This window comes from Amblyraja radiata, chromosome 2 (genome assembly GCF_010909765.2).
Source record: "Amblyraja radiata isolate CabotCenter1 chromosome 2, sAmbRad1.1.pri, whole genome shotgun sequence".
NCBI lineage: Eukaryota > Metazoa > Chordata > Chondrichthyes > Rajiformes > Rajidae > Amblyraja > Amblyraja radiata.
This window is the reverse complement of record NC_045957.1, coordinates 52,900,903-52,922,673: the sequence shown is the minus strand read 5'-3', so window position 1 is coordinate 52,922,673 and position 21,771 is coordinate 52,900,903. Positions and strand designations below refer to the sequence as shown.

Here is a 21,771-nt window from a genome sequence, read left to right as displayed (position 1 = left end):
TTATTGGTCTTTCATACTAATTGTTTATACAGGGAAGTATGAAAAAATATATATACTATTGCAACTTGTACCTGAAAGTGTGGCTCCTTCAGAATCATAGTTAGCTCTGCCGCATACTCATTTTGATGGACTACGCTGCTGATCTCTTCAAGAATCTGCTTTACAAGGTCCACATTATTCTCTCTCACTGCTTCTAATTTGGTGTCTTCAAGTCGCTCATGAGCCTGTAACAAACAAACAAATCACTCCTAATGTGGCATTAAAGGCAAAGATCATTTGGTCTCAGAACAATGCTCATCAGAATTGCAGAGAAGTGGCAGTAGGTTATTTGACTGCTGTAAATTGTCCCTGGTGTATTGGTCAGTGATATAATCTTGGGGGGGGGGGGGGGAGTTGAGCCTTGATAGAACTGTGAGGGGAACAACATGAATTAGGTTAGGATTAAATAAAAATGGGTTTCAAGATGAGCACAAACTCAATGAGCCAAAGGATCTTTTTCCTATACTGTAGGTATATAGTTTCCTACACTATCTGACTCCATCATAAACAATGGTCATTACTTTAAATATTTCACAATCACAGAATTAATCATAATCTGTGCTAGATTTCATCGGCTTTTGTTAAATTTATGTGAAGATTTATATCTTTCATTTGACTTTAACACTGTACTTTTGTAAAACATGCAAGAATATTACCTACTTTTGGAGTTAAGTTTCAGCAAATCAAACATAGGTCTCAAATTACATATCATAAATGTCAGGTGCAAAGTTCTTCAAAGTTATCCCAAGAGTGTATTTTGCACTCCAATTGATATTTATGACAAATGCAAGTAGAAATGGATGGGACACACTCAAAAATATATCATAATTTTGCTTCAAATTCCACTCTTTCCTTTTGTCTCTATTGTTCATTAATACAAAGCAAATACAATCAAACAATGAATTGTTTCATATGCCAGTTTAATTAAATGGCAGAATATTCCCTATCTTCATGTCTGTTCCACCAGACAACGCATATGCAGTATTGTTTCCTCAGGAAATACAACATATACCAGTAAATGTTGCAGTCTGATCAAAATTTTCACTGCCAAAATAAGTTAAATGGGTGTCCAAAGGTTTACATGGCTAACTGTTTAAGAATAAATTAATAAATTTAGTTGCAGACACAAAAAGCTAGAGTAACTCAGCAGGTCAGGCAGCATCTCTGCAGAAAAGGAATAGGTGACATTTTGGATCATTCTGAAGAAGAGTCTAGACGCGAAATGTCATCCATTCCTTCTCAACTGAGATGCTGTCTGACCCGCTGAGTTACTCCAGCTTTTTGTGTCTATCTTTGGTTTAAACCAGCATCTGCAATTCCTTCCTACACAATATATTTAGCTGGCTGGAATTACTCGAAAGGACACAAAGTGCTGGAATACCTCAGCAGCTCAGGCAGCATCCCTGGAGAATCTGGATGGGTGAATGGATATATTACTCAATTTTGAGAATTCAATGTTCATACCATTGGGTTGTAAGCGACCAAGGCAGAATAAAGTGCTGTTCCTCCAGTTTGCATGTGACCTCATCTTGGCATTGGAGGAGGCCCAAGACAGAAAGGTCAGTGGGGGAATGGGAAGGGAGTTGAAATGGTTAGCAAGCAAGAGATTCAGTAGGCCTAGGAGACTGAACATGTTATCAGTGAAACTGTCACTCAGTCGATGTTTGATCTCGCCAATGTACAGGAGGCCACAGCTGGAACACTGGATGCAGTAGATAAGGGTCGCAAATAAAAATATTTAACTGCAGGATGAAGCAAAATACAAACTGCAGGATGAAGTCAGTGGGCCAGGCAGCATCTGTGGGGCAAAATGGAAGTTAACATTTTAGGAGGAGACCTTTCCTCTGAATTGAAAGAATGGAGGGGAGATAGCCAGCATAAAGGGCACAGGAGCAGGGCAAGTGCTTACAATAGGATCCAGATGAAGAAGGATGGATGGATGGATGTAGTTAGGGACAGAGGTTGGAGATGGTGACTGAGGCTGGGACACGAAGGTAGAGGTGACAAAGATTTCAACTTTCTTTTGGAAACGGGGCTTCTTCCCCAACCTTCCCTCCCCACCTCACTGTAATTGACAGGGCCCTCAAGTCACTACCCAAATGTGTAGAGGAATGCAGTCAGACCTTTAAGTAGCAAAATAAAGAAGAATTAGGTTTAAATGGCTCAGATTTTGCAGCTTCAAGGACATGCTGGCTTTCTCCTGCAAAATCAAGGACATTAAAACCTTTCTTCTGAATTACTGCCAAAATCCTACCAAACAAGCCAGATGCAATCAGAGATCAACTTTGACTTAGTTAGGGACATTTCAATGGATAAGATTTGCCATGTGGTTAGAAGTACCTTCACTGAACTGGCCTTTGCCAACCATGTTGGAACTGCTTTCATTTAGGAAGTCACTTTTTAAAAATTCTCTCCAGATAATGCATACCGAACATAGGAGTGCAGTAATAACAACAGTTCATTCCTAGCATGAGGTCTTATGTCAATTACTTTCAGAAAACCTTCTAATATTTGTCTAAATCTGTTTTCCAGATCCAATATCATTGCTTCCTATAATTCCTGCAAAGCATAACATTCGCAGTACTACATTAATGAATGTTCATGGAGTTAACATGCTTTTAGGAAATATCATCTTATGGGGGTGGCAGTGATGGGGGGGGGGGGGGGGGGGGGGGGATAAGCATTAAATAAAGTGTAAGCACAATACCTTAGCAAGAGATCTGACAATTGGACTTTCCATTATTCCTTTGAGGAAGATCAGATCTATCTCCTTAGCTCCTGTCGAGGTAGGCAACTCATTGAGGTTGTCTAATACTTGCTGCATTGCTGAGGAACACATACAAATGGAACTGAAAATCAAGTACCAAATAGCAATGAATAATCACAAAATCAGAATTTTAAACTTGCTTTCTATATTCAAGTTACGTTATGCAAACATCGAGCTTCTTTAGTAATTAACAGGCAATTAAAGCAATTCAAAAGGCTTACTTTATTACTCATGAATAATTGTTTAATACATTTTTTGTCATGACTGCTTTCTGGCGCTGCCTTGCTATTGACAGATGCTGTTACTTGAGTTGCTGTTAATTTGCAGCCTACTCTAATAGGAGTTAATTGGCAACATCAATGAAGCTGCAAAGTTTGTTATTTAAGGCTAGGGAAGCTGAACAGAGCTGCCGACAGAAAATTCAGTGCAGGAAATATCCTATTAACTTTTCTGTGCACAAAATGCCTCCCTTGTCATTTTGTTTCAATTACTTAGAGAGAATTAATAGAATTTAATTTTTGTGGAGTAAAAGTAATTAAGTCTAAATTAATCTTTCAGAGTGGCAAACCATGAGAAGCTTCTAACGCCATATGTAGAGAGCCCAGACCGATAACAAATAACCCCCATTCATTTTAAGCACATCATTTTCTTTTAACTCTCCAAGACAGTCATTGGATGCATTAAATATCCCAGTCTAGCAGTTTCACTTCCTTCTAGAGTAAACTGCAAATAAACAGCAACTCAAGTAACATTATTCGTCATTCTTCACCCATTTCTTTGGCATAGCATGCAGCCATTCGCCCGACAAAGTCCAGCTAGTTCTCACAGCAATCCCATCAATCTCATTCCCCCACTCATTTCACTGTAATCTATTGGCCCTCAAATCCCATTATTGCCCTCCGATTTTCTTGCCACTCACCTACACTTGAGGTCACCTACAGGAGCCAGTTATCCCACCAGCACACCTTAAGCATGTGGAAGGAAACAGGAACACAAGGAGAAATCCATACGATCACAGAGAGAACAGCATGTCGAGAAACAAGGTGGCCAGTAGCCAGAGTCAGACCAAATACTGTTAGGTCAGCTTAGATGCTTTGCATGCAATCAAACTAAATTGGCATAGGTGGCACATGCCCTGTGCATATTGAGGATGCAGAAGTAGAAATAATGTGGGGAGGAAGTTCCAGGATAAATCCTCAGATAATATCTGCTTGATTTTGCATATCCGTGAGCTGTGCTTTTATGAGAAACCCCTTTGAATAAAGATTCCAAATTGCCATTTTAAAGCCAATACCACAAGGGTTTCCTAGACAAATTCAACACCAAATGGAACTTTAATTTCTACAACGGGGTCCTGATAATATCTTGTAGATTGGAAGTCGGGTATGCATAAGAAACCAGAGATGATGATGATGATGATGATGATGATGACTAGGGGTTTAGGGTGGCAAGTCCTCCCATGTTATTAGGTCCCTTACATTGACCCAGCACTAACCCTTCACCCATGAACTATTGGAGTTAAAATAGCCCGTGATATGATGAAAATTATTTTGGCAAAAACTAAAGAACCTCTGATCTTGATCGTTTCCTCTATTACATAACATAGCTCAATATCAATGTTAATCATTCGAAAACAAGGAAACAAGGAAAATTGGTGTTGGGGAATTAAATATTGCCATTTTGGATACCCAGTGATAGCAGTAAGCAATTTCAAGTGGGATGCAGCACACCCAGACATGGGCGGAAATCCCGAGGGGGATGGTGGACATGTCCGCCCCATATTTTGAGAGGTGGGGGACGAGTCCCCCCCCATGTTTTGTAATCTGGATTTAAAAACTCAGTGGAAAAAAAAATTACAAATCTCAGCTTTCCGCGAGAGTGGGGGTGGGACTGATGATCGAGGGTGCTGATTGGAGGAGAGATGTCGGTCAGCAGGCAGTGGGGGAAGGACATGATGATTCAGCGCAATGATTAGAGGAGGGAGGTGTCGGTCAGAGGCGGTAGTAGGGGGGGTGGGACTGAGGATAGATAGGTGAAGCAAAGGTCATAGAGCGGAGCTTGAATCGGCCCGTTCGCAGGGCTTTTCATCGCCCGGCCCAGCGCAGCTCAAAATCGTCCGTTGGATCTTCCAGCGCCCCACGGTCAAATTGCTGCGTCGAGGTGATCGAGGCTCCCGATGCTGAAACCCCCGCCGGGCGATGAAAGGCCCCGCGAACGGGCCGATTGAAGCCCCATGATTCGGGGCGGAAGAAGCTGCTGTTGCTGTAGTTCGGAGTCGGTCACCAACCAGGTCAGCTTCCGATGTTACCGTCCACAGGGCCCAAGGCCGAAGCCTCGTGTGTGTGCGCGCATGCACGCACGGCCACCGAGAAATTGTGTCGCCCCCCATGTTTTGATAGCGATTTCCGTGCCTGCACCCAGATAAAGTGTCCACATGCCAGGCTGCCTCTTCAGGAAACGATAATCTGTTACATTGATGAGATATTTCACTGCAAAGCCCACATTGCCTCCGAACCCAGTTCTCCTTTTACCACTTTAAAATATTTCTCAGAATAATCTGAATAGAACTGAAAGAGCAGCTTTACCAAGTGTAAACCTGAAATGAAATGCTATAGAGATTATTTTTCCAATTTTTAAAAATAGCAAATTAAAAGCTTATTTTTCATTCATGTAAAATTAATGTGTCTGCTTGAAGCTTTGTGTATCAGCTTCATGAAAACAGCAGACTTTATTTTCCTATTGTAGTTGTTGTTACTGGTTTACAACATGTAAATGCATCATGTAAATGTTTTAACAGCATAAACATTGGATGTTACCCACGCAACCAATAAAGAACATTGCATCAACCACTTCTAGAAATAGTTAATATGCTGTTTAATAATGAGAAATTCTGCACACTGCATTTAACAAATTAATGGGTTGTTGCAAATCATTAGTATATGGATACTGATTATACAATAGTTTAAAGCTGCAGCATTATCTGAAATCAAAGTTTAGTATAGAATTAGGTTATTAATTTATCAGCAGGTGACCAGCAGGAAAGCAAGCAAACACTAAAGTCTATCATTCAGTTAAGGAGAAATTATAATTATATTTATTTTTACCTTCATTCATTTGCTGATCCAAATCCCTTTCAATCATCCAAAATTAACTAGATTGTTCATATTATGACTCGGTTGTATTTTTCATTCGGTAGTGGTTCGTTCTACTGAAAAAAAATTGGATGGGAAAGAGAGAGTAAGATTAAAACATGAAGATAAAACAGATGCAAAATGCAAAATAACATGGTTCTTTGTAACGTCGGTGGTTTTGGCATTGAAATAATATCCATAAACTCCAAATAGTCAGATTTCCTTAGACCCTACATTCAACCAAAATTAGTCCAAATTATTCCTACATGCACATGACACTGTTACACTTGGAAATCTAATCTAATCTCTGGAAATAGTTGCTTATTCCAGTTAATAAAATTCATACACCCACACACACATAGACACCTTACAGCTTCCGTCTAAAGGCTACATACATTGTTATTTTAGCCTCTAGGTTTTCAGACTGATGCCAATTTCCACTTGTGGATGCTTTACTTTCAGAATTAAACATAATAGATCCATTGACATGAGAAATAATTTTAAAATATCAAGCACATGCAACCAAATTATAAATCTTTCATGCCAAGTACCTCAAGTTCCTCCCTGGAATGTGTACATGCTGATGTTGCTCATGCTCCACAGTGTGCAACCAAAATGACTCAGAGATGTAATTGTACAATTTAGATATTACATTGCACATGGGTTCAGTGGAAAAAAAACCTAAGAGACTTTAATCACATTGATTTGCAAATCTGTACGTATCAAAAAGAGCCATGGTTACGATGGCAAGAAGAGGGCTTGCACTGGGACAAAAAAGGAGCAAGTTTGATAGGAGCTGTAACAGCTGCAGAATCTTTACTAATGCCTGGCTTAAAAGAAAGAGGTCATGATCTGAAATTCTCAAAATGTTACTCGATGTATGTCATTAGAAGATGATGTGCTGCTAAAAGAGCTTCACCTAGATCAGAAAGGTGGTTTGAGATGATGCGGGGGGGGAGGCATGCGAGAAAAAGAATGTCTGACAGGTAGTTCAACGGACACCTCCCTGTCCCTGAACCGGTATAGATATCTTGCTCCACCATACTACCAATGTTAGTGTAATCTGACCAGTTTCCCTCAGAGTCAAAGTATCCTTTATTGTCATTCAGACCTTTCGGTCTGAACGAAATTTCGTTGCCTTGCAGTCATACATATAATAAAAATAACAAAAACACACAATAAACACAAATTTAACATCCACCACAGTGAGTTCACCAGGCACCTCCTCACTGTGATGGAGGCAAAAGTCTTAAGTCTTTGTCTCTTCCCTCCTTGTTCTCCCTCTGCGCTGAGGTGATCCAGGCCTCCGATGTTGTGACCCCGCTGGGTGATGGTAAGTAAGTCCCGTGGCTCAACCGTGCTCCGCGAGCGGGCCGGTTCAAACTCCGCGGCCCAGGGGTGGTCGAAGCTGCCGCCCTCCAGTTCAGCGGACGAAGCTGTTGTTGCGGGAGCTCCGGAAAAACAGGTCACCAACCTGTGACCTGCGAGTTCCCGACGATGTCGTCCACTGGGCCCGCGGCCGAGCCTCCGAAGTTCGGTCCGCCGCCGGAATGCCAGAACGCTGCCACAGCTCCACGTCGGGCCGCCGCCAGAACGCCGCCACAGCCCCGAGGCCGCCAGCTCCGCCATTAGGCCTCAGCGCAGACGGAGACGGGGGACACGATAAGAAAAAGTTGCATCCCCACGAAGGAAGAGACTAAAACTATGTTTCTCCCACTCCCCCACACATACACAACCTAATAAACTAAATTTAACTAACTTTAACTAAAACAGACAAAAGAAAACAACAGCAAAAAAAGAAAAAACAGACGGACTGTAGGCGAGCCACAGCTGCCAGGCAGCGCCGCCACTTCTGGTGATAAATCGGTGATTATCCTCTAGGGATAAATAAAGTTCTATCGCGTCGTATCTGCAAATGTATTAATCGTACCACCTACATTCCAATCCAAACCATTTGTTACAGGCCTCTAATCCGAAAAGCATTCCTTTACCACGACACGCTTGTCTCCTACACTGGGAGCAGTGGCACAATGGGCATAGACGTAACAGTGAAATCGCACAAATGTGTTCTAATCCTTTGAGAGAGCAAGATGAGCCAAATTGAAATTAATTCAATTGTGAAAGTCATATAAACTGATTGTGACTCGATCCTCCGAAAGGTTGAGGAGGAACAGATGAAAAAAAGGATGGGCCAATGGATGATAGATAAAAATTAAAATGAATTTCAAATTGGCTTCCAACACATTCCAGCAACACAGCGATAAAAGTAATCTGCAATTTAGTAAAGTAAAGGGATTTAATTTAAAAATACACACACCCTTCCAAAGCAGAAAAGTTAAACATTTTGCCAAATCTAGATATCCAAAGTCAGCAGCCTTGCCGTTTGACAAACCAAGTCAGTTTTAGAGTATTGTTTAACTATTTTAACATGCAAGGAACAATGAAAAACAGTTTTGTTGTCGTGAAGGGTTACTGTTTCAGTTTCCTATTCTAAAGCATGCTTTATGCATAGAAAGAAGTTTCAAGAGAACCATCAAGTCTAACCGGATAATCAGATTCACTGAGAGGGCATCCAATAGAAAAGGTTGAACGAAGGAGTAATCTAGAATCATATCATTCATTCCTCAGACTTTTGTATTATTAAAACAGAGAAAATCCAATAACTGCGCCAGTACCCGATCAGGTCAAATGTCCTGCAATACCAATTGCACGCAACCCTTAAGGGGCTGTCCCACTGCGGCGACCTAATCCGCGACTTTAGAAGTTTGCTCTCGACTCAAACTCGCAGCATGGTCGACACGTGGTCCTAGGAGGTCCTATAAGGTCACTGCAACTCTCCTTCATGCTCGAGGGAAGTTCCCGCATACTCGCGGCCTCAGCTTGGCAGCGGAAAATTTTTCAGCATGTTGAAAAATTCTCCACAAGTAAAAATTGGTCGGCATGGTTCTTTTGAACTCGTAGTGCAGTGGAATGGGGTCGCTAATTAGTAAAACACAACACCATACATCTGATTCCCCCTGTATACCACATTGCTAATTCCCGAGTTAGTTAATAAGGAACAACAGCAGAGCAACAACTTGTCATAAATTGTAAACTATAAAATATTAATTATTTATAAACATTTAAAAGGAAAATTCAAGTATTTAAAAGCAAAGGCTTGCCACAGTGATGTGCAAAAAGGGCGGAGGAAGCAGGAACGGGCAGGGTAACATGTGGGAGAGCTGGTGAAAGGTTTAATGCCATTCTTTGAGTGAGGAGACGGCTGTTTTCAGAGAGCAGAACGTGAGGATTTACACGGTTGCAATGAAAGTAACAGTGTGGTAATATAGGCAGTAGAGAGGAAAAATAGCAAGAATGTGTCAGCTTCTGCTTATTTAGGTTCAGTCACGGCTGTCAACAGTACTGCCCAGGAGACTGGTCTTCAAGAACGGTCGGCAGAACCAAGAAGCAGTGGTTTAAAAAATGGACCTTAAATTGGCTGGAACAGAGCAAAAGACTGCAAGTATGCATCAGCATGGATGTATAGCTCTAGCAATTGTTCCCCTATTGCTAGAGTTTCATCTTTTACAATGCATGGAAATGGTTGAACTAGAAGGAAAAAAAATCTTTACCTCCAAACAAGATGAGACAAAAAAAAAAAGATTGGTGATACATGGCCTGTATAGATTGGAGAGGTGGACTGACAAGTGATAAATGACTTCATCTACCAGAATTGGCAGCCGTAAGGGTGCTCAGGGAACATGCACCAAAGAAAGACACTATTTCACTCCTATGACCTGACATTGGTCTCATTACTCTGATGTGATCTTGCTATGCACAAATAAGCAAGAATGGCAAAACTGCATTTTAGAAGCCTTTGGCCACGAAACAAGTGTTAGTTTGAGGATTTGCAAACATGTATATTAAAAAAAATGTCTTCTTTGAGTTCATGTTGTTTTACAAATGAGTAAAGAGCATCAATTCTGCTCCTGATGTCCATCCAGTGCATTAGAGTGGATGTTCATTGCGAACACAGAGGGTGTGGCTGTGATCCCATTGATGTTCAGTAATCCAATCATCTTTCGCCTTGAATCACACTATAGAGACTGCACTAATCTGATTTTGGTTTATACTTTCCTTTCAAGTGGGTTTAGCCATTAGCCATTGTCCCAAAAAAAGAGGTTGAAGTGAGTTCTTTTTTGCCCTCTCAAATTTACATGAGAGATGTCACAAGAGTTCGTGGAAACCCTTCATGATGCCCCCCATACAGTGGTTGATATTTTCTGCCATGTTTCTATTTGGAACAACACTGATTAGACTCAAAAAGAACTTTCCACTGTTGTGGCCTGACCTGACGAGCATTTTCTGTTTTTATTTCAAATTGCATCATCTGGATATCTTTAACAAAACATAAAATGCTAGAGTAACTCAGCGAGTCAGGCAGCATTCAGGTAGGTCAAAACCTTTCTTCTGAAACATCACCTTCCAGCATTTTGCTCAAGATTCCAGCATCCATAGTTCCTGGTTTTTCCATCTGATTTCTGTTTGTATTTAAAAAAATACTTGGTAATGTTCAAACCGTTTCCAGGCATTAGAAGTTGTCACATTCTGGTCTGTCCTTTCTTTGTTTATTGGAGAAGAGCCTGCCACACACACTTAGCAACGGTCAGCAAACCAAAATCCCAGACTAAAAAGGGAAGCCTAGGAAAGTTAACAAAAGTAACAAGCACATCTGACAGTGCGAGAGCTTAACATTTAACAGAGAAAGAGTATGTGGGCGGATCTGTGACAGCATGAAAATTAATTGAATACAAAACAAAATATTAATTATTTAAGAAACTAAGAGAGCATTGTAAAGTGCATGTAATAATCATATGTAATTTCAATAAACCAACAATTCAGTGAAATAATGATGGGAGGTTTTGGAGACAGCATGAACTAAATAAAGCTGGCTCACAGATTAATGACATTTCAAGAAGCAATAGCAGGGGAGTGAAGAAACTGTGTTTGGTGCTGAGTTAGGGGTGGATAAATTGGAGAATATCAAAGCACCAGTACAAGATCACACAGTACATCAAAAACTATTGATATTGTCAGAGGTACAGCAGGAGTAAAGCAGTGACAGCAAAGTACCACCTTTCTCCACACGCTTCAATGTTCCTTTCACATTCTTTGAAAAGCAATAAAGCCCCAACTCTGCGGGGTGAGCTAAGCCAAAGCCACTTTTCAAACTGCTTCTGCTGAACTAATTGGCGCATTGCTTCCCACCTAGGCAAATGGATTCTCACATTGTTTCTGGGGATGGGAGGTTCCGAGTCAAGGTTCAAAGTAATGACCTGTTGAATTATTAGTCACTGACAGCTCCAAAGTATATTCACACCATGTAAAACACTTCCATACCTCCATTAACTTGATTAAAACTAAACACTGCTGATAGCCTATCCGTGACGCACGAAACTACTCCCTGATCTTTAGGGATTTCCCATTTCCTCAAAGTTTCATAACCAGTTGATTCCTATTCCAAAGCATTAATTTATATTCGTTTTTTTTTAGTGTCAAGTATGTTGCACTCAACATATTAGTTAGTTCAATGCAGATACACCTAAAGCAATATAGCCCAAGTTACAGCCTTGAGTAAATAGGTCGTGCAGTGAAGTTATTAAACTAGTAACTTAGAAGCCTTTACCAACAATGCAAAATAATTTTAAAAAGCTATACCTTGTAACGCTGAGGACAAAACTATGAGGTTCTGATGAAAACCTATTTGGCTCACTAATGGCTTTCAGGGAAGAAAATCTGCTTTCATTACCCAGAATGACTTAAATGCAGCCAGACCCAAAGAAACATGACTGGCTCTGAAAGACACAAAGCACTGGACTAACGCAGCGGGTGTCAGGCAGACACAACCCCATCTTGTCCAGATTTCCGGTAAATTGCATTCCATTCTTGGGACATTTGCTTATTTATATCTCAAATAATTTCTGCTAACCCAGTCTTATATCTTTCAAAATTATCATCACACAACTTCTCAAAAGTTGTGTGACAACTTCTCTAAACTATAATCTCATGTCTGACCATTTATTCCTTTACAAGCTCTTGACGTCACCTTCCAAATCGGCAACCTCCTGCAAGAATTCCTCTAATCATGTTTGTGCACCTGCAACAGCACTGAAAAAGGCATTAAAACAAATTTACATATGAACTTTTCAACAACTGCGATTAAGGATGAAAAAAAAATCCTTCTTGTCCTCCTCAACTTTTCTCCAACTACCCAGTGCATGACCTCAACAATCTTTCCCATGACTTTGTTCCATTCTCCAGCACCGGGTCATGGAATTAGACAGCATGGACACAAGCTTTTTGTCCCAACATATTCCAAGTTGCCTATCTGGACTAGTCTTAGTTGCCTGTGATATATCCCTCTAAACTCTTCCTACCTGTCCAAATGCTTTTAAACATTGTAACTGCACCTACCTCTACCACTTCCTCAGACAGTTATTTCCACATACCCACCACCTTTGATCTGCTTTAAATGTTTCCCCTCTCACCTTTAATATCCAATCTCTAGTTTTAAGACTTCCCTACATTTTATACACCTCTCAGGTCACCAGTCAGTGTATATGCTCCTGAGAAAAATCTCCAGCCTACCCAGTCTCTCCTTGGAACCCAAGCGCTACAGTCCCAATAACATAATTGTGAATCTTTTCTGCACCCTTTCCAGCACAATAACATCCTTCCTAAAGCTAGATGACCAAAAACGCACACAATATTTGAGGCGCGGTTTCACCAACACTGGTTATGGCTGTAATGTGATGTCCCAATCCAAATATTGAAGCAAGCATGCCAAATGCCTTCTTCACCATCCTGTCTGCCTAGGTTGCCATTGTTCAAGTTCAAGTTCACATTTATTGTCACATGTACCCAATTAAGGTACAGTGATATTTGAGTTACCATACAGCCATACAAGTAAAAAGAGCACAATACACTAGTTTAACATAAACATCCATCACAGTGGAATCAGCATTCCGCACTGCGATGGAAGGCGATAAAGTTCAGTCAATCTTCCTCATTTTGTTGGGATCCTCCGCAGTCGCTGCTACGGACGGCCCGATGTACAAACCCTCTCGTCGGGATGATCGAAACTCGAACGTTGGGACGGATCAGAACACACTCCGTGGCTTGGAGTTCCCGAATCGGCCGCTTCTTTCTGGAAACCGTGGCTTCACGATGTTAAAGACCACGGGCCAGCAATTAAGAACCATGCACTTGTATCCAACGGTCTTTTCGCTCTACAACACTCCCCAAGAGTTTGTCATTAACTGTGCAAGTTCCACTCTGGTTTAACTTACTAAAATAGTCATATTTGTAGCAATGTTACAAAATTTTGAGATTTTAAAAATCAAGTCTGCAATTTATCCCATCAGATAAAGCATAAAAATAAGTTTAATTTGACACCTAATTCACTTTCATATCTCAAGTATTTAAGAAGTTATGGCCATTTTCATACTCGGAAATTAGCATCTTGTTCCCTATTGATTTTCTATGGACATAACAAAAAAGCTGTGATCGTGGACAGTCAAACGCCCATAACTTTCTTAAAAATTAAGAGAACTGAATGAAATTTTCAGTTATCATAGATTGAAGCATTCTGAAACAAATATAAAATAATCTTACTTGGATGACCTGAAATTAAAGCATATAATTAGTTAGTCACCTAATTGTACCTAATTCCAAACTTCAATTACTAGATCTAAACATCTATCCATTTCTTAATAAATGTTTAACATTTTTAAATAGCCTAAGTGTCCAAATAATATTCACAAATAATTCACAATAAAACATGATTTTTAAATCTCATTTACATTAATTTATAGGCCAAATGGAAGGAATTTAGTGTTTAATTGCTGTAAATTAAAGTCCATTTAAATCAGCTTTCTAGTGGGATCCTGTGAACGCGCTGGTTTAGAACGTTCACATTGCGGTAGATTTGTGCCCTCAAATGCCCAGAAAAATACTGCGGGATATAATGGGCCCAAAATTAGCTACTCGCAACATTAAACTTTGTATAAAGGGATCTTAAGAAGCCCTTTTTAACGTAAAAATAAACAGCCTACCTTCCGTTTTCCCCTGTATGAGATCTGGCCCGTTGTTGGCGGTCGGGGGTTTAGAGGTTAATTTTTAACCTACTATAACAATAAAATAAAGCCCTTAAAACTAATAATAGCTCAAGCGAGGGAATCTTCCAGCGATGTTTCGTTAATAATGAACTAGGCTGAAAAACCTCGATTTGAACAGCCTAGGGAAAATCGCATTTTAAACCCGCCCCCCTCTAAACGACGCCAAAATCGCGCACACGGGCTGGGACAGATTTTCAGCGACGCTTCAAGTAGGCTTTGCAACATACCTAATATTTGCAGTTGTTAAGAGTTAAATTCCATCCCACTTTCCTAATTTTACTAGATCCTGTAATCTTAAGTCTTCTTCATTGTCCACTACACCACCAACTACAAACCAAAACCCAGCATCTGTAGCTCCTTCCTGCACATTTCGTGTTTACCACCAATTTTTGTGTTATCTGCAAACTTCCGAAACATGCCAACTACATTCTCATCCACATCTTTCATAAAGATGGCAAATAGCAATGGACCCAGCACTTTTCCCCAGGGCACACCGCTGCTCATAGGCCTCCTATCCGAACCACCACTGCCATCCTCTGACACTGACCACAAAGCCAATTTTGTATCCAATTGCTTAGCTTATATTGGATCTAAGATCTAACCTCCAGACGAGCCTTTCACATTAAATCTTGTCAAAGGTCTTGCTAAAGCTCATGCAGAAGGTGTTTATAGTCCTGCCCTCATCGATACAGTTCCCACATGCACTTCAACTGTTCTGAATTATTTTTCAACTATTAGCTTACACCAAATTACAATGTCCTCCCGGCTGGATATGGGAGGAAACAAGTATCCAGCGGAAGCCCACAGGGAGAACAAGGTGTAGGATCAAATCTGAACTCCGGAACCTCTGAATCAGCAACATTTTCTGCCTCACCTTAATGCTGCCACAACCTCTTCCTCAATTAACGTAAAAAAAGATAAGCAAGTTTATTTTATTTACTCTTTGTGAGGCTTTATATTGTGTAAAGTAATAGCTACTTGTGAAATGTCATTACTAGTGTATTATGCATGAAGTATTTAATCAACTGTAATAAACCTAATCTTGTAAAATAATCTATGCAATTGCGTGTGTAGGAGGGAATTGCGGATGCTGGTTCACACTGAAGATAAAGACACAAAATGCAGGAGTAGCTCAGCGGGTCAGGCAGCATTTCTGGAGAAAAAGAATAGGTGACGTTTTGGGTCAAGAACTTATTCAGACTCAAAATAAATGCAACTATTTTTTTTCATTCTTGTTTGTCGTTCTACCTTAACAATGCTGCCTGGATCCCAACACTACCAGGTCCCACCTCCTGCTTCGTTTCTTTCAACTTACTAATCTCTTCCTTCATCTGCAATGCTACAATCACTACCCTGTTCCCACACAAACATTTTGGATTCCTTCAAAATGCAAATCAATTGTCCTGGATGCACTCATCTGGACTCCTCACCTATGTGTCCTCCAAATCCATCACTCATAGCTGCACCTGACCTAGCTGTTAATCACCTCCCTCCCATCTCCTTTGGCTTCATTCCATGTTAGTGTGATTGCACCTCTGATGATGAGGATCAGTGTTGGTGAGAAATGAAATTCAGTGCCTTGCGATGGGTGACATACAATCAGGAGATGTACAGTCCGTATGGATGGAACTTAGGAATTGTAAGGGTAAAAAGACCCTAATGGGAGTTATCTACAGGCCCCCAAACATTAGCCTGGATGTAGGGTGCAAGTTGCTTTGCACCCTACATGTGAGGTTATCCACTTTGGTGGCAAAAACAGGAAGGCAGATTATTATCTGAATGGTGTCAAGTTGGGAAAAGTGGAAATAAAACAAGATCTGGGTGGTCCTTGTTCATTAGTCACTGAAAGTAAGCATGCAGGTACAGCAGGCAGTGAAGAAAGCTAATGGCATGTTGGCCTTCATAACAAGAGGAGTTGAGTATAGGAGCAAAGAGGTCCTTCTGCAACGTATAGGGCCCTCGTGAGACCACACCTGGAGTATTGTGTGCAGTTTTGGTCTCTAAATTTGAAGAAGGACATTCTTGCTATTGAGGGAGTGCAGCGTAGGATCACAAGGTTAATTCCCGGGATGGCGGGACTGTCATATGTTGATAGAATGGAGCGGCTGGGCTTGTATACTCTGGAATTTAGAAGGATGAGAGGTGATCTTATTGAAACATGTAAGATTATTAAGGGATTGGACACACTAGCAGGAAACATGTTCCCGATGTTGGGGGAGAACAGAACCAGGGGCCACAGTTTAAAAATAAGGGGTAGGCCATTTAGAATGGAGATGAGGAAAACCTTTTCCAGCCAGAGAGTTGTGAATCTGTGGAATTCTCTGCCTCAGAAGGCAGTGGAAGCCAATTCTCGGGATGTTTTCAAGAAAGAGATAGATAGAGCTCTTAAAGATAGCGGAGTCAGGGGATATGGTGGGGAGGCAGGAACGGGGTACTGATTGTGGATGATCATCGATGATCATCGATGATCACAGTGAATGGCGGTGCTGGCCCGAAGGGCTGAATGGCCTATTCCTGCACCTATTGTCTATTGTCAAGCTGTCTACACTAAAATAAAATGATGCAAATGAATTATTTTAAACAATATTTAAACAAACAGTTAAGTGTCTATGATTCCAAGAACATAATAAACAAGTAGAATAAATAAAAACAATATAAAAGACTGCAAAGAAGCAAGTTATGTAAAAGGAAATTATAATTTTATGAAAAAAATGCAATAAAATGTTCAATGGCTATTTAGAGCTTTCACTTACTTCCACAATGCGTAGCACCAAGGTCCACCAAGCAAGACTTTAAAATTAGACTGCACCTTTATACAATCTGCTAATTTACCCAAGTGGTGAATTGAGCTGTTATTCATTGATTACAGCTCAGCATTTAATACAATCATCCCCTCCAAGCTGGTTACCAAACTCGCAGAACTGGGTCTCTATGAATCCCTCTGCAATTGGATCCTCGACTTCCTCATCCACAGAATGTTCGTATTGGTGGAAATGTGTCAGCCTCGATAACAATCAGCACGGGAGCACCTCAAGGCTGGGTGCTCAGTCCCCTGCTGTACTCATTCTATACTCATGACTCCATAGCCGGTCATAGTGCAAACTCCATCATCAAGTTCGCTGACTACACCACTATTGTGGGACGTATCACTGATGGGGATGAGTCAGAGTATAGAAGAGAGATCGACCAACTGACCAAATGGTGCCAGCGCAATAACCTAGCCCTCAACACCAGCAAAACCAAGGAACTGATTGTGGACTTTGGAAGGGGTAGGATGGGGACCCACAGTCCCTTTTATATCAACGGGTCGATGGTGGAAAGGGTCAAGAGCTTCAAATTCCTGGGCGTGCACATCTCTGAAGATCTCTCCCGGTCCGAGAACACTTATGCATTTATAAAGAAAGAACATCAGCGCCTCTACTACGGAGAGCGGGTATGTCTCTCTAACATCTACAGGTGCACAGTAGAGAGCATGCTGACCGGTTGAATCATGGCTTGGTTCGGCAACTTGAGCGCCCAGGAGCAGAAAAGACTACAAAAAGTTGTAAACACTGCCCAGTCCATCATCGGCTCTGACCTCCCTACCATCGAGGGGATCTATCGCAGTCGCTACCTCAAAAAGGCTGGCAGTATCATCAAGGTCCCACACCATCCTGGAAACACATTCATCTCCCCGCTACCTTCAGGTAGAAGGTACAGGAGCCTGAAGACTGCAACGTCCAGGTTCAGGAATAGCTGCTTCCCCACAGCCATCAGGCTATTAAACTCAACTCAAACAAAACTCTGAACATTAATAGCCCATTATCTGTATATTTGCACTTTATCTGTTTATTTATCCATGTGTATATATATTGATATAATGGTATATGGACACACTGATCTGTTCTGTATTCATGCCTACTATATTCTGTTGTGTTGAAGCAAAGCAAGAATTTCATTGTCCTATCTGGGACACATGACAATAAACTCTCTTGAATCTTGATTGGTGATTATATTCCTCAGTGGATATCTGTCACTGGTCACCTTGCAATCTCCACAATTTAATTAGTAAGATAAACTACAGCAGTTTTATTTATCCTGGTAAACTATTGAACAGGTTTATTAAAATAATAAAAAAACCCACTGCTAACCAATACTAGAAATAAACTGAACTACATATCTTCACGTGGGTATTGTAAAATCCAGATGGTTTAGATCCACACGTTGCAGCAGTGAAAAGCATACAGTTCAAATAGCTCCTCTCAGGATTGTAAACCTAATTTGAAAAGATATTTAGTTACATAATAATATCAAACCTCTACAGGAATTAAAGCAAAAGTACTTGTGATAACTGGTGAATACGCATTGCTCATCCTTGAAATTAGAAGCTAGGAAACATACAAGTGTCAAGTAATTTTATAAGTTGTCCACTTTGCTGACATACACTTCAAATTAATAGTCTAAGACACACCACCATTTCTACATCACTCTACACCTCCATCTCCCACCAGGAGGGTCTTAAAGCCCACTGTTTCTTCCGCAACCGCCGAACCAACCAATCCCCGTCTACTGATACTCTCCTCCGCTGGTCCTTACTCGTAACAACTTTTTGTTTGACTCCTCCCATTTCCTCCAAATACAAGGCGTAGCTATGGGCACGCTCATGGGCCCTAGCTATGCCTGCCCCTTTGTAGGGCATGTCGAACAATCTTTGTTCGAGACGTACCAGGGCCCCATCCCCAAACTCTACCTCCGCTACAACGACGACTGCACCCACACACAACTCACTAACTTCATCCATTTCACCACTAACTTCCATCCAGCACTCAAATATACCTGGACCATTTCCGACATTTCCCTACCATTTCTAGACCTCACTATCACCATCGCCGGTGATAGACTACTGACCGACATCCACTATAAACCCGCTGACTCCCATGGCTATCTGGACTACACTTCTTCCCACCCTGCTTCCTGGAAGGACTCCATCCCCTACTCCCAATTCCTCCGTCTACGCCGCATCTGCACCCAGGATGAGGTGTTTCAAACCAGGGCATTGGAGATGTCCTCATTCTTCAGGGAACGGGGGTTCCCCTCATCTACTATAGATGAGGCTCTCGCCAGGGTCCCTTCTATACCCCGTAACTCTGCTCTCACTCCCCATCCCCCCACTCGTAACAAGGGCAGAGTCCCCCTTGTCCTCACCTTCCACCTTGCCAGCCGTCACATACAACAAATAATCCTCTGGCATTTTTGCCACCTCCAACGGGATCCCACCACTGGCCACATCTTCCCATCTCCTCCCGTCTGCTTTCCGCAGAGACCGCTCCCTCCGTATCTTCCTGGTGAATTTGTCCCTTCCCACCCAAACCACCCCCTCTCCTGGCACTTGCCCTTGCAACCGCAGGAAATGCTACACTTGTCGCTTTACCTCCCCCCTTGACTCCATTCAGGGACCCAAGCGGTCTTTCCAGGTGCGGCAGAGGTTCACCTGCACCTCCTCCAACCTCATCTATTGCATCCGCTGCTCTAGGTGTCAGCTGCTCCACATCGGTGAGACCAAGCGTAGGCTTGGCGATCGCTTCGCCCAACACCTCCGCTCGGTTCGCAATAACAAACCTGATCTCCCGGTGGCTCAGCACTTCCCCTCCCATTCCGAATCTGACATTTCTGTCCTGGGCCTCCTCCACGGCCAGAGTGAGGTCCACCGTAAATTGGAGGAGTAGCACCTTATATTTCGCTTGGGTAGTTTACACCCCAGCGGTATGAACATTGACTTCTCCAATTTCGCTTTCTCCTCCCCTCCCCAGCTCTCCATCAGCCACTGTCTCCACCTCTTCCTTTCTTCTTCCTGCCCCCCCCCACCCTCACATCAGTCTGAAGAAGGGTCTCGACCCGAAACGTCGCCTAATTCCTTCGCTCCATAGATGCTGCCTCACCTGCTGCGTTTCTCCAGCATTTTTGTCTACCTACCATTTCCTACAAAATGATTTCAATCGATTTTGCTAAATGTTTCCAGCCTAGGGAAAGACAGTTAGCAGCAACTCATATTGGACTGGTCATTATTTCTCTGATCAAAAGCAGTAAACGTTGTTAAGTACTCAGCAGATCAAGTAGCATCAGTAGAGAGTGAAACAGACTTCAAATTTGAGGAAGTGGGTGTGTGGCACAATAGGCAACATTTGACATAAGACAGCTTTTTGGGGAGATAGTGGAAGAAACACTTAAGTCTTTATCTGGCACCAGTCGCACCAGATATTTCAGTGTGCTTTCTCTCATTCAGATAAGAGCATGGTTCAATGTCTTTACATCACACGGATCATGTGTGAGGGATATTGGAGAGTATAAAAGCAAGGTCAATGCTTTCTGTGCTCGCTTTGAAAGAGAGAATAACAGTGTACTTTCACGAGCTCCCACAGTCTCTGATGACAATGTAATCTCAGTCTTCAAAAGGCCAACGGTAGAAGATACTTCAGAGGACGAATCCTCAGAAAGCATCCAGCTCTGATGTTGTACCAATCAATACAGAGGCACCTCAAGCTGCATGCTCACTCCCCTACTCTATTAGGTTTAGGTTTAGATTTATTATAGTCACGTGTACTGTCAGATATACCATACATAAATACAATCAAGTCATATGCAAGAACAATATATAGAACAAAGGAGATGTCGTCTGGTTTATGTGATGGACTGGGGTACATCTACAACTCTTGGCAATTTCTCGCTGATTTGAGCAGTGCTGTTCCCAAACCAAGCAGTGATGCAACCTGACAGCATGGTTTCTATGATGCATCTGTAGATGTTTGTAAGAGTGACTGGAGACATGCCAAATTCTCTCAGTCTCTATACCCATGACTGTACATCCAGCTACAGCTCCAAAGCCATCTTTAAATTTGCTGACAATTCCACCAGGGTCGGACTAATAACATGTAACAATGAATCAGTGTACGGGAGGAGATTGGTAATCTGATTGAATGGTGCCAGAACAACAATCTTATTCTCAACGTTAGCAAAATCAAGGAGCTGATTGTTGACTTCAGGAAGGGAAAGCAGAGGGTGAACTGTTTTCATTGGTATGACGATTGTGAAGAAAGTCAACAACTTCAAGTTCCTAGGCACATCACTGAAGATCTAGCCTGTGCCCAGCATATTGGTGCAGTCAAGAGTCAAGAGTGTTTTATTGTCATATGTCCCGCATGGAACAATGAAATTCTTACTTGATGTAGCACAACAGAAAGAAAGCTCATCAATGCAGCTAATATAATCATAGACCCTGGCCAAGTTCTCATCTTACTGCTATCATGAAGCCATTAATTAATTAATTGATTGATTGATGCTTATTGGCCGAGTATGTACACATACAAGGAATTTGCTTTGGTGCTCCGCTCGCAAGTAACAACACAACCTACAGTAAACCATTAAGAATAAAACATTAAAACATTAAGAATAAAACATTATAGTTTAAACATGTGAATGAAATAAAATACCAGAGCAAAAGGAGGCTACAGATATTTGGTTATTGAGTAGAGCTACTGCTCGTGGAAAAAAGCTGTTTTTTAATGTCTGGCTGTGGCGGCTTTGACGGTCCGAACTCACCTTCCAGAGGGAAGTGATTCAAAGAGTTTGTGGCCAGGGTGAGAGGGGTCAGAGATGATCTTGCCCGCTCGCTTCCTGGCCCTTGCAGTGTACAGTTCGTCAA

At 41.7% G+C, this 21,771-nt stretch overlaps 1 protein-coding gene across 3 annotated transcripts in view; it reads right to left on the bottom strand.

The window, feature by feature from the left end:
* pals2 (protein associated with LIN7 2, MAGUK family member) overlaps positions 1 to 21,771 on the bottom strand; it is a 107,280-nt gene that overhangs the window by 27,420 nt on the left and 58,089 nt on the right. The window contains exons 2-4 of one of the 3 annotated variants that reach the window (XM_033046564.1): positions 5,911 to 6,014; positions 2,747 to 2,888; positions 72 to 224 (exon numbers count right to left, since the gene is read on the bottom strand). In XM_033046564.1, the coding sequence (XP_032902455.1) occupies positions 72 to 224; positions 2,747 to 2,878 (285 nt within the window). In that variant the 5' untranslated portion in view covers positions 2,879 to 2,888; positions 5,911 to 6,014. The remainder of the gene's footprint in view (positions 1 to 71; positions 225 to 2,746; positions 2,889 to 5,910; positions 6,015 to 21,771) is intronic. The other 2 variants (XM_033046546.1, XM_033046554.1) reach the window with 2 other exon arrangements.